Raw genomic sequence first — 15,230 nt, 5'->3', positions numbered from 1 at the left:
CTGGCACCCAAAAGAACCCAGCCTGGGCCCAAATCTCCTCATATACCCTTCAGTTCCCCCAGTTTTTCATTTCTTGAAATGTGTAGGAAGTGGGGGACACTAACATCTGCCACTTTCCTCTGCAGGGGCAGTCATTTAGGGCTAAGCCCACCCTGACTGTCCAGGGGCCAGAACCCCGGGGGGGGGGGTGGCAGGTGTGGGGGGAGAGGGGCAGCAGGTGCCGTGCCATTTGCTGGTTGTGCTGGAACTGTGACTCACGGACGGCTGTTGTGCATGGCCCACCCGTCTCCCACCCAGCACCCCGGGCCCCGGCTGTGAGCGTGCCCATGGCTGCCACCCAGAAGGGTGTGCAGCCCTGCATGGCCCCGAAAGCTGGCCAGCCACGGTTTCTTGGCAGAGTGCAAAGCAAAAAGCCCCAATGTCTTTGCATCCTTTGGTTGTTGTAGAGTCACACGCCAAGGAACACGTAGCTCGTTCTTTTTCTCAGGGTCATATTCTGAGCTGTAGGAGGCTGAGACACTGTCTAGTCCAGTAGTCACAAGCAGGAGACCCACGGACTGAATCCTGCCCACAAAGCTGTACCAGGTAGCTTATCTGTCATCAACCACCACAATAAAGCTGTGTAACAAACAACCTCAAAGCCACCAGCCTTGGTGTGGGCCAGGTGGTTCCACCAACGTGGGCAGGGGTCGCTCGTGACTGCGGTCAGCTGGCAGGTCGGCGGAGGGCTGAGTGGCCTCAGAGGGTCTGGGCTTGGCGTTTGGGATGACAGGGCCACTCTCTCCAGCCATCCTCAGGCTCCACCACTCCCTATAGCCTCGCCCCGCACAGTAGCGTCCACACTTCCTTCCCTGCATAGCCCCTGCAGCACCTGAGTTCAAGACCCCTGGTTTGGCGCAAACTTGTCAGCTCACAGCGGAGGGGCCCCAGGCTGAGCAAGGCCACTTCGCCCAGTGCCGTCCAATCCCGTGCTTTTTACCTTCCTGGCAGCTCTTGCCCAGCAATTAAAGAGGTAGATGGTTCATTTCTGGAAAGAGTGGGCAGCAAGAGTTCTCTGTAAGGCAGGGCCAGATGGGTGGCCAGCAGGAAACCGGCTTGTAACTCGTTAGCTTGGAGTGACAATGATTTCACAAACACAGTACAGGGCACGTCAGCCGCACGTCCGGCGTCTGGGAACGTCAGGCCGGGCTTAGAGGCACCCAACTTGCCCAGAACCAACCTGGATGGACAGCAGCCCCGGGACAAGCCCAGGTCCCAGGGAGCCACACGATGGCCCCTTTCCAGAGCCCTGGCTTCTTGGAGGAGGCTTCTCACCCCAGCGTGGGAAGCAGGGGACTCAGTTTCCCTCCCCAGCCAAGCTGTACCCCAATTCACAAACCAGCCCCGTGGGTCCTCGTTTCAATGAAAACTGGTCCCCCCGACATGCTTTGTGAGAAAGCTCCACCAGCAGGACCTACTGAGGGCACTGGCCGCCGTCCTGGGCCCCGATGGAGGCAGGCCTGGGGTGGGCGCAGCAGGTACGGTGGCTGGGCAGGGGTGAGGGTACTCCTAGCCCCCCCCCCGTGGCACAAGGGGTGACCCCACACACACACACAGGTGGCATGCTTGCCCCCTGGTCAGGACGCCACGTGGCCAGGGCAGGGCAGGGCTGAGCCCCTCCTCTGCACCCACCCCCATGCAGACCCTTGGCTTCGCTCACGCAGACGGGGTGGGGACAGTTGACGAGCCCTTCCTGACCGGGTCCCGCGTCTTCCTGTCCCTGCCAGCCAGGGCTGGCCACCCCCTCTGCGAGCAGAGGCCTCAGGCCCTGGGACTGTGGGAGCGGCCGGCGGCCAGGGCTGCCCTGAGGGGGCCACGCAAAAGGCGCCCCAGGAGCGGCCTGCCCACCCCCCTGGAACCACCACAGAACCGCAGGGCCTCCCCTCCCTGTGGTGGGGACCCCTGGCCTGCTCCCCCCAGCCACCGTCCCTGCCCGAGGCCACCTCCATCACACCCTCCTCCTGTACACTCAGAGTAACAAACACTCGGGAGAGGCTCTGGCACTAGCAGGGTCCCTGGAACCTACTGCCACAGCAGGGAGGCAGACGCCCCAAGCATCAAAGGGGGGCTTTTCTTTTTGACGTGTTTGCCTTAAGCCACCACTTGCCTCTCCCAGTTGTACTGGAAACGGGACGGCGCAGGGAGGGTGAGGACGGGTCCCCCTGGAGCGAGAAGCCCCGGACGTCCAGACCTCAGGCCCAGGAGAGGGGCGCAGCTCTCGGCAGCAATTGGGCTCCGAGCTGACTTCCTGCCGAGGTGGAGGGCTCTGTGGGGAGGGGCCGCTCCTGCTCTGCAGAGAGCTCAGTGCCCGGGACAGGGACTGGCCAGGACGGGGCAGGGACGAGGGGACGAGGGTGTGGGGCAGGGCTGGGAACGAGAGCCCCGGGTCGGGGCCTGGGGAGGAGGGGCAGGGGCAGGGGCAGGGCCGGGGCAGGAGACAGACACCCAACACAACTTGCTCGCACAAGGGTGGGAATTTATTGGCTTGTGGAAAAGTCCAAAGGAAGGCTCAGCTTGGCCACCAGCAGACTCAGTTTCTTTCTGCAGGCGATGCCGTCAGGGCCAGGCCGGATCCCCCTGAGACCTTGCGCCCTGGGCTCTACCTGAGAGGGCTGTCTTCCAGCTGGGGTCGGTGCCCCCAGCATACCCGCATGGCGTATGCCCCTGTGGTGACCCGCTTCCCAGTGGGTCCCCAGTCCTCACCGAGTCTTCTGAAAGGCACGGGCCGTGCAGGTGCCACCAGACTGGCGGCAGCCTCGCCCAGATGCTGCGGGGGCCCTGCTGGGCATCTCTAGGGCATTGAGAGCACGGTCACCATGGCCCACGCGCCCCTACCTGGGGGCACAAGCACCTGAAGCACGCCCAGGCTGGGCACAGCGTGTGTGTGTGTGTGTGTGTGCACGCACACATGGAATCCCAGGTGTGATTTCCACCCCCTTGGCGCACGGGGAGGGCCACGGAGAAGGAAACCACTCGGGGTGGGAGGTGCAGCAGGCCGAGGGGGCAGGCGGGGTCCTGGGAGGCCCCTCCTCCATGCTCTGGTCTGCGCGTGTCTGGAAGCAGCAGTCGCGCTCAGAGGCCAGGCAGGCCACCTGCCCAGAAGGGGCCACAGTGGAGGGGAAAGTGTAGGGAGGATGGCGGTGCCGTCTTCATAGCCACTGGGTTCCCAGCAGGACCCGCCTCCCAGCACGGCCTCCCCAGCTCCCACCAGTGTGCACAGAAACCCAGGTGTGCACACACACACACACACACACAGGCACACCTGTGGGCTTCCTGAGTCGGCCATTCCCAGAGGCCAGGGCTAAGCGGCAGTGCCGGGCCCTGTGGGGACTTTGAACCCAAGGCTGTCCCAGCCTGGGAATGGCCCCTTCTAGGAGGCGCATGGGGAGCCAGTGAACCCACACCCCCTTCCTTGGAGCCTTTGCCATGGGGGTGGCTGGAGAAACCATGCTTATCTCAGCCTGCCTGTGCACCCCCAGCTGATGAGTCCAGGGCCTGTCAGCACCTTTTCAGGCTAAGAGAAGAGGGCTTGGCACCCTGAGGTGGACGTATAGCACAGGCAGTGGTCTGAGAAGTGGCTCAATTAGCTGCTCTGCAAGTTGTCAAGGCACTGTAGCCCTTGTCTCTTTTCAAACACCCTACGCCCCATGTGCCCCAGGGCCTTTGTACATGCGTTCCCTCTGCCAGGAACACTTTGCAGAGGATGGAAGCCTCAGGTCTCAGCAGCATCGTCCCCATCCTCTTCCTTGACCACTGCCCCTACAGCCCCTGCCCCTGGGGGCGTCTCCCCCTGGAGTTGTGCCTGGTGGCTCACTTCCTCACTCTGCCTCCCCCTCTCTACTCCAGCCTCCCTGGGGCTATTTTCTTATCATCTGTGCCCTGGCGCCTCAGAGTGCCCTGCACAGAACAGGACCTGCATGACACCTGAGATGTGGGCAAGGCCAGCACTAAGGGAGCCCAGGCCAGCCGCACCCTGGTCTCTTTCTGAGCCTTCAAGACTACCTGCCGCTGATCTGGGGCGGGGGCTCCAGGGTGCCACCAGGCCAGCCCACACCAGCCGTCCCCATCAGTGCTCAGGGTGGTCACAGGGGCCAGGGACAAGGTGTAAGAGGGTGTGGGGGACCAGGGCCAGCCTTGCCGACCACTCAGGACCCTAGGCACTAGAATCCCCCAGCCCAGCCTCCTCCGGGGGTCCCAGTGGTTGTTCTGCCTAGGTCCTCAGAGCTCAGCAAATGGGCGGGTCAGCAAAGGGGCACTGCCCGGCCAACGGCCCCACGTGACATGTGCTTGCTCCTCCTGTGCCAGTGCAGCCCTCCGGGGCGAGGGGCAGGGGCACTCTGGGTAAGGGAAGTGGGTGTTCTGCTGGCCCAGGGACAGGGGACAGTAGGTGGGACAGTTCAGTCCAGGTCTGTCTCCCCGAGCCCCCCAGTCAGCCCTGCCTCAGCTCACAAGGGTCCCAGGTGGGCCAGTAACTCTGAGGCTTCCCCAGGCAGCCTTCAAGTCAGATCTTGAAGAGACCTCAGGGTGCTCTTCTTTCCTGCGGGGTCGCCGAGCAGCTCCTGGTTGCACATGGTGCCTGAGGCTACCACGGGTGGAGGGAGGAGGCAGGAGGGTTGGCCATTCCAGCCAGTGGCCCAGGGCGACCCGGGCGTTCCTCCAAGGCGGGGGCACTGGCCTGGCCACGGGGTTAACTCAGCGAGCCAAGGCCCTTCCTGTGCCCTGCAGATGGCAGGAGGCCTGGACTGCAGCTGCCCCTCGGAGGTCAGAGATCATCGTGCCTCCGCACGGCCGGCGAGCCCCAGCTCCCACGGGTCCGGGTGGAGGGATCCAGGTGCACTGCTCTGCCCCCTGGACGGCCCCAGCAGCCGGGGCAAGGCCTGGCGGGCGCCACCAGCCAGGAGGAGCGGTCAGCACTTTTAAGGAATTCCCTGCCCTGGGGCAGTGGGGATCCCGAGGGCCAGCTGACAGTGGTGGGGTCACCCCCTTGCGGGGAGTGGGAGGCTCTTCCGCCCAGGGCTCCAGCAGGGCCCGTGGAATTTGGACGTGGAGTTTTCTGATTACAGCAGAGCCGCTTCTGATGGCCGAATCAGGGACACGGTATCACCCTCCTAGGCGCAGCTGCCACCACGTTGGTGCCTGCGGGTGGGCAGGGGTACTGGAAGCCCCCAGGTCAGGAGCCCAGACGCCCGCCCGTGTCCCGCGCTGCCGATCAGTCGCCTCCCAGCGCGTTTGGCGGAAGAATGCGGGCCCCAAGGCCAACTCGCCGGGGCAGCCTCGGGCTGGAACTCCAGTCGCCGCTCTGCGCTCTCGGCTTGGGGTCGCTCCCGGCCCCGCTCCCACGGGCTCCCCCACTCCTCGGCTCTTGACGCCCAGGGCGCAGGGGACCCGAGCGGCCTCTACCCCCGCCCGACCACCCAGGGCTGCGGACCGGACGGCCTCGGTGACCCCCACCTCCGGGTCACGCCCGGAAGGTCCTGGGCCCCCGCGTCCGGCCACGCCATCCGCCCGCGGCCCAGGGGACTCGGCGTCCGCGCCCCCGCCCCTCCGGCTGCCCCGCCCCTGGAACCGCGTCCCTGCTACTCCTGTGGACGCTTTCACCCGGACGGGACGCGGGCCTGGAGTCCCCGGCTGCGCCGCGGCCTTGGGGCACTTTACCTGGGAGTGCGCAGTCCGCAGCCTCGGGGCGCGCCGTGTGGCTCTTGCTCCTCGCGCCGAACCCGGCGGGCGGGAGCCGACCCTCCCCTGGGCCGCGGGCTGGCAGGAGTTGATCCCCGCCCCCGGGGCCTCCAAGCTGTGGGCGAGACATCGGGGCGCAGGCCGGGCTGGGGACGGGGAATCCCCGAGGCCCGCTTCTCGTGGGACGCGCAGCCCGAGGCTGGGCGAGGGGACAGGGGACAGGGTGCACAGGAGCCGCGACGCACCCCAGGGCCGCCACGCCGCTGCCCGCACTCCTGCGGTGGGGGCACCCCACGTGAGACGGCGCCGGGCGGGGCGGGCAGGCGGGGGCGCGGCGGGGCCGGGAGGAGCGCACTTTAAGGCCAGGGGGGGCGGGGGGCGGAGAGACTCCGCCCCGGGGAGGGGCGCGCGTCGCCCAATGGGGAGCCTTGCGGCGGGCGGGGCCTCGCGGCTGCCGCTTTAAGAAACTTGTTGCAGCAGCTGAGCTGGGACCAAGCGGCGGCGGCGACGGCGGTGGCGGCGGCGGCAGCGGCAGCAGCAGCGCGCCAGTGCGGGCCGGGGGCACAGGCGGGCCTCCGCGCGGCGACCTCGGGGCGACGAGCGGGGGCCGCCAGCCCCGGAGGGCCCGGGAGCGCGGCCCCGGAGAGCGGCCCTCCGGCGCGGCCCCGATGCTGGACATGAGCGAGGCGCGCGCGCAGCCGCCCTGCAGCCCGTCGGGCACCGCCAGCTCCATGTCGCACGTGGAGGACTCGGACTCGGACTCGCCGCCGTCGCCCGCCGGTTCCGAGGGCGCGGGCCGCGCGGCAGGCGCGGGGGACAGCCGGGCCGAGGCGGCGGACGAGCGCTTTCCCGCCTGCATCCGCGACGCCGTGTCGCAGGTGCTCAAGGGCTACGACTGGAGCCTGGTGCCCATGCCCGTGCGCGGCGGTGGCGGCGGCGCGCTCAAGGCCAAGCCGCACGTGAAGCGGCCCATGAACGCCTTCATGGTGTGGGCGCAGGCGGCGCGCCGCAAGCTGGCGGACCAGTACCCGCACCTGCACAACGCCGAGCTCAGCAAGACGCTGGGCAAGCTGTGGCGGTGAGCCGGGGCGCGCGGGGCGGGGGGCGGGCCAGGCGCGGGGTGCCCGGGTCTGCGCCCGCCGAGGGCAGCGCGGAGTCTCATGCCAGGGCAGCGGGCAGCCCGCTAAGCGCCCCTGCCCGCCAGAGGTGCCCTCCTCCTGCCAGCAGGGTGCAGCCACAGCAGGCATCCCGTTGTTTGGGTAGAGCTCAGCCCCTGGCCTCCCCACGCAGATGGGGGAGGCAGGTGGCGGGATGGGCAGCTGCCTCCTGGCACAGGTCCCCATGGCTTCTCCTTCTCCCCTGCCACTTCTGTGTACCCCCCATGACCCCCCCACCACACTGGTGTGGAAGGAGGGGCTGTCCTGCGAAGGTCCCCTTTGGTGTGGTGAAGTTGGTCATTTTGTTTTGTCTTTGGAGGCAGGAAGTAGTGCTTGGAGGGTGGCTAAGCCGCTGCTCCCAAAGCAGTCCCCACGTCCTCTCCTTGGGTGTAAAATGGACGTGTGGGGTTTGGGGCATCAGTCCCCAGCTTCTCACTGTGAATGGGCACTTGGAGCTTGCGTGGTTGCTGTTTTTGTCTCCTGCCTGGGTGTCGGGCGTCCGGCAGTGGGTGCTACGCCCAGCCAACCCATGCCCGGCAGGCAGCTAGGGGTGAGCTCTTGGAGGGTCAGGGGGTCCGTGTGCTCGGAGCCTTGGGGGCCTTTACAGCTGTTGCTGGAGTTCTGGGGGCAAGGGCGCAGCAGCCCAGAGGCCCGCGGAGGGCCGCCGCCAGTTCCCAGGAAGCCCCACTTTTGTGTTGCTAGGTCCCCCACCTCCCTGAGAAAGCCCCACAGGGCGGGGACAAAACAGAAGGCAGGAGAGGGAGGAAGACACAGAGGGATGCATGGGCCCTGGCCCCGGCTCATCCCGGACAGGCTGCGGAGGCCCGAGCCGGTCTCCTGGCTGGTAACCTCTGGTCCCAGCCTCTCGGGCCCCGATGTCTTGGCCCTCTGACACCGGGGCAGCGTGCAGCTGTGCCGGGCACCCCTGGGGTATGGGACTCTCCCGCGGGGGCCGCCGCCCCACCCTGACGTGGTTTGGCTCGGCAGCTTGCTGAGCGAGAGCGAGAAGCGCCCCTTCGTGGAGGAGGCGGAGCGGCTGCGAGTCCAGCACAAGAAGGACCACCCTGACTACAAGTATCAGCCGCGCCGCAGGAAGGGCCTGAAGCCGGGCCACAGCGACACAGACTCGGGCGCAGAGCTGGGCCACCAGCCTGGCGGCGACGGCACACATCACCACGGAGACCATGCAGGTGAGACCCCCAGCAGGGCCGCTGTGACTGCAGCGGGGATGGGTGACAGCGGCGAGAAGCAGGGGTCGCGCCCTGGGAGAAGCCAGGGAGGTGCCTGCAGAGAACCAGACGCCTCGGTGCCCAGGAGGCTGGGGAGCCCCAGGCCGGCTGTGCAGGGGCTGTGCAGCTTCGCCTTTCGGTCCAGGTGGGGTGTTTTCTGAGCGGGAGGCCTCTGCTCTGGGGGTCCCCCTGCGCACTCACACAGCCACCCAATGGTGGGCAGTAGCCCTGGGCTGTGAGCCTGGACTTGCCCAGCCGAGCGCCGGGGAGGAGGGGTTGGCGTGGATTAGCCGCGGTGCCGTGGGCTCCGCCTACCGCGCTCCAGTCCAGCCCCCCTGGCCCCAGGGGCGGGGCCTCGGGGGTCTCAGCCTTCCTTGGAAGGGCGCTGGAGGGATTTCCTCGCGCAGGAGTGCGGACGGAGGTGGCTTGGCTGGAATTTCTGGGAAACATAAAGGAACAACCCACCCGCGGCCCCCCCACGCAGGGTCGCTCACCCGGCGTGCTCTCTCCGCAGGGCAGAACCACGGGCCGCCCACCCCGCCCACCACCCCCAAGACCGAGCCGCAGCCCGGGGCTGGCAAGCAGGAGCCGAAGGCGGAGGGGCGCCGCCTGGCGGAGGGCGGGCGCCACAACATCGACTTCAGCAAGGTGGACATCTCCGAGCTGAGCACCGACGTCATGGGCAACATGGACGCCTTCGACGTCCACGAGTTCGACCAGTACCTGCCGCTCGGCGCCCACGCCGCCCTCCCCGCCGAGCCGGGCCAAGCCGCCGCGGGCGCCTACGGGGGCGCGCCCTATCCCCACCCTGGCGCAGCCCCCGGCTGGGCCCCCAAGGGCAGCGGCTCGGCCTCGCCCTCGCCCCCCGCCGCGGGCCCGCCGCGGCCCCACATCAAGACGGAGCAGCTGAGCCCCGGCCACTACGGCGACCGGCCGCCCGGCTCCCCCGGCCCCTACGGCGCCCCGGCCTGCGTGGCCGCCCCCGCCGCGGCCGCCGGCTCCTTCGCGGGCTCGCAGTGCGACTACCCCGACCTGCCGGCGTCCGGCTACTACGGCCCGTACCCCGGCTACGCGTCCGGCCTCTACCAGTACCCCTACTTCCACTCGTCCCGCCGGCCCTACGCCGCGCCCCTGCTCAATGGCCTGGCCGTGCCGCCCGCGCACAGCCCCACGAGTAGCTGGGACCCGCCCGTGTACACCACCCTCACCCGGCCCTGAAGCTGGAGGGGCGCGCGGGGAGGAGGGCGGGCGCGCGGCCCCGGGGCCGGCTGGGTCGCGGGGGGCGGCGCCTCTGTGCCCCCGGGGCGGGACAGACGAGCCCTCTCGCCGCCCCCGACGGCGATTCCGGACCGAGCGCGCGACCTCCGCCCTGCAGGGAAGCCCCGGCCGCCGCGAGGGCGCAGACCCGCAGCCTCGCGCGGAGAACGAAGGGGGCCGAAGTGTGAGGTTTCGGGCGGCCACGTGGCCGAGAGCTCCCGGGCCGGGGGACACCCCCGCAAGGACAGCGGCCCCACCCGCAGGCGCGCCCGGGCGAGCTTCGGTTGAGATTAACACTTCCTTTTTTATTGTTATTGTTATTGAAGCTTAAAAGTGTTTGGTTTGTCGCGAAAGCTGTTAAAAATGTATTTATGTTCTGTATTATTTTATCTTTAATTAACATAGTAATTTGTGCAGAGAGTAGAATGTAAAACGAAGTAAAGCCGGGAAACTTCGCGGGAGGGGCAGGTGGGACTGGAACCCCCAACCCCCGACAGATCTGTGTCCGGCGGCCCGGGCAGCTCGAGGTGGAGGCGGGGTAGGGGTGGGGGGCTTCCATCCCCCGTGGCTCTTCCCGGGGTCAGGGTGGCATGGGGGAGGCAGGGTCGGCCTGGCCACGCGGTACGAGGTGGGAATTTCCTGGGAAGGCCGGCCCCGGAAACCCCGATCTTGGCTTAGAACCGGCATATCCCTACCAAGCTGTGAAACTGAACCATCTCTGCTGAGCGCTCCTGGGGTCGCAGTGGCAGAAGATTAACCCGGAGTTCCCTGGACCGCTTGGCCTGCGGGGCTGTAACCGCTACTTCATGGAAATGTGTGCCTTTAAAGCTTTGTAAATTCACACGCATTTGAGAAGTTGCTTCTTTTTACTTTTTCTACTTTTTCCTACCTTTTTCTAAGTTTTTTTTTCCGCATATGTTTTTCTGGGGGTGGGGGCAGGGAACCACAGCGAATTCATTTTTATGCGATCTATTTTTCTCTGTCGAGTGGGAAAGACTTTAGCTGTCACTTACCTGCTGTGTTCCGCTACTTTCTGACCAAGCCACACTAACTTTTGTACAGATCGATTTCATAAAATTAAAAAAAAGAAAGAGGATTTTATCTCCACAGGCTGCTTTGTGTGTTGCTTTCCGGGAGCGTGGGGACAAGTGGCTGGGGCGCCGTGGGCCTGCCCCTAGGGGCCTGCTTCCCGGCTCGCCCCACCCCTTGGCTTAACCCCCAGCCGCCCCCGAGCCGGTGATGGGCCGTGACACCCCGTGGGGGAACCAGGGCAGCGGGCTCCCCGCCGAGGGCAGAGGCAGCGCCCCCTCCCCGGGCACGGATCTGAACTGAAACCTAAACGCGCCTTTGGAAAGCAGGGTGACACGCCTTCCTTGGGGGGGGGGGCTCCTTAATAGGCAAAGCCGGGGCCAGATGGCCAGGTCTGGGGGTGTTCCCCCCGGGCGGGTCTGAAGCTGGCTTCTGGGTGGCGGGGGTGTGGGGCGGCTGGCGGCATTTTCCAGGCCCTGGCACAGAGCCAGGCTGGGAGCTGGACAAGGGCCGGCCCAGGGACTGGGCACAGCTGTCTGGTGGGTGGAAAGGGTTCTAGGGAGAAGGCAGTGGTGGGGTAGGAGAGCGAGTGAGGGTAGTGTGGCTGCCGCCAGGCACTCCCTGGGGCGTGGGGCCTCTGGGGGGGCCAGGGGTGGGCACCCACTCACCCCCACGCCAGCCCAGCCGCCCTCAAAGCTCAGGCACCAAACCCCAAGCCAAGCCAGGCCCCGGGCGTCTGGCCCAGGTCCCTGTGCTGCGGCTGCCAGACTCCCGGGGTACCCCAGGCCTGGAGGCCCTGCCCAGTCGCTGCCTGGGCGTTAACCCGCAGGGTGCCGGGCCCTAAATATTAACCCCCGGGGTGCCGGGCCCTGAGCGTTAACCCCCAGGGTGCCGGGCTGCCCACCTCACTCCCAGGCTGCCCCAGCCTGCCGTGGAACAGCCTCTGAGGTCTGGACCACCACCACGGCATTTCTCACAACTGAGCTTCCAGAAGCGTAGAGAAAGACAGGGTGGCTTCTCCCACCTGGCGTATACCCGCCGCTGCCCGGGCCCAGGGATCCAGAGGCGCCTCCTTACCTGGCCCCAGTGCTGCAACCCCATTTTTCCCAGTCCCTTCCCGGGTCCAGCACCCCAGCCGGGCTGGTGGCTGCCCCACCTGGGCCTCTCCCGACCCTCCTTGCTCAGCATGGCTGAGCTTCCCTGGTTCTCCAACAGGCCTCAGGATGAAGCGGCCCAGCCACCGGGCCAACTCCCCTCCCCAGCCCGTGCCTCAGTTTCCCCTCCCATAGGAGCAGAGGTTTGACCCAGCCAACTCCAAAGTCCTTCCCAAACCAAGCCCCCTGGCCCTGCCCCCATTTTGGCCCTGGGCTCAGGGGAGGGGCTGAGAGTGAGGGTGCTGACCCCCTCCCCCTAGGGAGCCTGGCTGGGCCTCAGGGCAGCAGGCTGGGACACTGCTCCTCTGAGGATGGGCTGAGGGGCTGCTCCCATGGCTGCTGCTGGCGACTGACACTGGGTCTGGGTCCTGCTGTGCCATATGTGCCGGGCCAGACCTCGGGGCCTGCCCAGATGGCCCCTGCATCCCTCCCCCGGCCATCAGGAGCCAGGCAAGGCCGGGTCCTGGGACCTCTTCATCCTCCTGGACGGCCAGCCCCTGGCCTGGGCCCCCTCCCGGTGCCACGTGGGTGGGCTCTGGAAATCTGTACATAGGAGCAAGGTCTCCAAGGAGATCCCCAGCTAAGGATCCGTCTCGGATTTGCTCGTAATCTGCTTATAGAAAGGGAAATAACCCTTGGCTTGGCTTGCAGGGCCCCTCTAGTCCACTGCCCACCTGGACAGCCCTCACCCGCCAACTTCAGGCATTGGCAACCAGGCCCACGGCCAGGGCTCCTGAGAGGTGTGGGGTCTCTCTGTTCCCCAAAACCTGGGTCCCGGGGGATGCCTTTGGGCAGCCAGGGGTAGGCGCCCTAGGGGTCAGGGCCAGGAAGGGGCCGGTGGGCGGCCCGCCTCACCCCAGGCGCCAGCTCTCTGCCCGAGCGTCTCCCGAGGCCCGTGGTGGCCAAAGCGCTTGGCCGGCTGGCCCAGGACAGGCCCAGGGGGACAGTTCCCGCTTCTCATTTCCTCTCCTCTGCTGCTGACCTCACCGAGCCGCATGCCTCATTCCGATGGAAAGGGGAAATGGATTTTATGTCCCAGCCCCGAAGTTGTTATGGATGGAAAAGCCCCGTCCAACCCGGGCACAGCAGCCCCGCCTGGGGGCCCCGCCTGGGTGCCCCACTTGGGTGCCCCGCCTGGGGGCCAGCCGCACTCTGGACTCGGGGGCTGCCACGCCCCCCACAGCCCCTCCTGCCAGGCACAGGCCCGGGACACTGCGGGCCAGATTTAAGGGCGCAGCACCCAGGAAGGGCCCTGGAAGACATGGGGTCCCCGCCGCTCACTGCCCCACCCCCCACGTCCACGGGCACCTGGGCCTCGGCCACACGTGTGGCGTTTACAGGTCAAAGCAGCGGCCACCAGGAGTGGGGCTCCTGGCCACCTCAGGCCCGCGGGGACACCTCTGCTGGGCTGTGCTGACTAGGCCCATGGTGTGGTCACCTCAGGTCACCTCTGGGCGAGGGCAGTGAGACTGGGCAGAAAAGGGAGGAGAAGGTGACCTGGCCGGAGGCTGCAGCCCCCAGGCCCTGCAGCTCTGACCTCCCCAGGTGCGTGGTGGACGCCCGGGCGGCGAGAGGACACAGGGCCCAGGCTCCTGACCCTGCTGTCCCTGGGGGTGGGGCTCAGGGCCACCCCATGCACCCAGCTCTGTCCACCACCACCCCGGGGAGCGCTTCTGTGGGCGGGGCGTGACCCCTGCCTGGGGTGTGGGGGCCGCGGGTTTGGGGCTGCCTGTGGCTGGGCGCGGCTGCGCCACTGTCGGGGCTGCCAGGGGGAGGCACTTGCCGGCAGCAGTGTGAATGAAGGGGAAGTGGGAGGGACCCGCGTCCGGAGCCAGGGCTGGGGGCCCACCCTGGCGGCCCTCGTGGGGCTGCCCCAAGCCTGTGGCGCCCCCATCCTCCGACTGCATCGGGCCCTCTCGGAGGGAAGGCTGTGCACGTGCTGGCGCATCTGCACACCTCTCTGCCTTGGCTCCCCACAGCCTGAGGTCCACTGTCTCGCTGGGTCGGCCCGGGTTGACCTTAGGGGGGTCCCGAGCCTCGCCATGTGACGGCAACCCCTGGCCCTGACCTGCAGGTGTCAAACCTCAAGCAGACCCTGTGCTCGGACCCCAATTTCCTCCTGCCTCCCACATCTAGCCTCGGACCTGGGCTGACCTGTCCCGGTGCCTCCTGCCCTCCCTGACCTGGGGGCACTGAGACCAGCCTGGGGGCCCAGCTCGGTCCAGGGGACGCCCCCGTCTCCCTAACCCAGGATGGTTCTCTGTGGAGGGCGGCCTGGGGGAGGGTGGACGGTTGCAGTCCAGGCCTGTCCCGCAGTCAGGGCCCTTCCCAGGACCCGTCCAGTCTCCTCGCGCCGGGCCAGGGTGCGGCTGATCGCCCAGCCTGGGGCCCTCAAGGGTTAAGGGGCACAGGGAGAGCAGCCGTGGTGGGCCGAGAGCTGCGGGAAGGCGCTGCATGTTAATGAGTTGCTTTGGCTGGGGAGGCCTTTGTCTGCCTTTATCCGGTGCACAATAAAAGAATTAATTGGACAGAAAATGGCAGGGCGAGGGACCGCGTCGTCAGGGGCTCTCCATGGCGCGACTCCGGAATGCTAATGGGGTGCGCGGTGCGCGGGGTCCCAGGACTGGCTCACAGAGCTGCGTCCAGACCCTGCCATCCAGCCTGGGCCTGCAGGAGCCCCGGGACCCTGGGCAGCTGCGTGCCAACTCCCCTGGCCACGTGGGGCGGCCGGCGTGGGGCTACCATGGGGGTGCTCAGGGGGTGCCCCACCCTGCAAGAAGCAGAGCTGGGGGTGGGGTAAAGGCGCAGGAGGTGGGGGCCCGGCCAGCAATCATCATCAGGGCCGCGTGGACGAGAGGCCAGGGGCCACCACAGACCCAGCGCAGAGAGGAGGTGCAGGGACCCCACCTGCAGGGCCCACGGGAGTCCCTCACCCTGCAGTGCCCTCAGGCGACGCCCCGCCCCCTGTCTGCGGTCCGCACGCTGGAGCCGCTGGCACATCCTTTGGGGCCGCCCACACTGGCGTCCGGCTCGGCCGGGCCTCTCGTCGAGGAAAGGGCAGGCGCGCTGGGCCGGGGCTGTCCACGGCCCCCGGGGCTGGGCCCGTCTCCATCCAGTGCTGATCCGGCTATGTGTGGCCTGTGACCCACGCCAGCCGCTTGTCCACCTAAAGGTCCGTCAGGGCAGAGCAGTGAGGAAACATTGCAGCAGTGAGAAGGGGCGCCCATGCAGGCCGCGGCTGGCTCCCAGGGCACGCGGGGGCCCCCGTCCACGACCAGGCCAGGCCCCCATGTCCCCAGTCACCAGGCAGCGCCCAGCTCCCCGGCCACAGGCAGAAGGGAAGGGCCCAGCAGTCACTGGCAGGCACCTGGGACCATCTTTCCCCAGCCGGGGGGCACCGGCAGGGAGCCGCGACGCGGTGATGGGCGCGAGCGCTGTAGGCCTAGCAGCTGCTGCGCAGTGGGTCCAGACCTCCCCCAGCGAGGGGTTCCCGAGTGCCCCAGCATCCAGGCTGGGGTGCAGACAACCCAGCACACCCCAGAGGGAGTGGGGAACTGTTTCAGCAATGGCTACGACAGGCCGAGCCCTCCCACAAGCCTCTGGAGACTGGGGAGCTCCAGACCTCCAGTTATGGGCCAGGGGACGTGCCCATGGCCACCAGCTGCAGGCCTGAGGTGGGGCCCTGGGCA

General features: G+C 67.4%; 1 protein-coding gene across 1 annotated transcript; it reads left to right on the top strand.

Moving 5' to 3' along the window:
• The first annotated feature begins 6,383 nt into the window (after positions 1 to 6,383).
• On the top strand, positions 6,384 to 9,325 carry SOX8 (SRY-box transcription factor 8). Its single transcript, XM_077140359.1, has 3 exons — positions 6,384 to 6,793; positions 7,860 to 8,062; positions 8,616 to 9,325. The coding sequence occupies exons 1-3, from the start codon at positions 6,384 to 6,386 to the stop codon at positions 9,317 to 9,319; spliced, it is 1,317 nt and encodes a 438-aa protein (XP_076996474.1). The 3' UTR covers positions 9,320 to 9,325.
• Positions 9,326 to 15,230: the final 5,905 nt, after the last annotated feature.

The sequence above is a fragment of the Tamandua tetradactyla genome, chromosome 23, assembly GCF_023851605.1.
Source record: "Tamandua tetradactyla isolate mTamTet1 chromosome 23, mTamTet1.pri, whole genome shotgun sequence".
Classification (NCBI taxonomy): Eukaryota; Metazoa; Chordata; class Mammalia; order Pilosa; family Myrmecophagidae; genus Tamandua; species Tamandua tetradactyla.
Note: the sequence above shows the minus strand (reverse complement) of the source record. Positions and strands in the feature narration are given on the sequence as shown.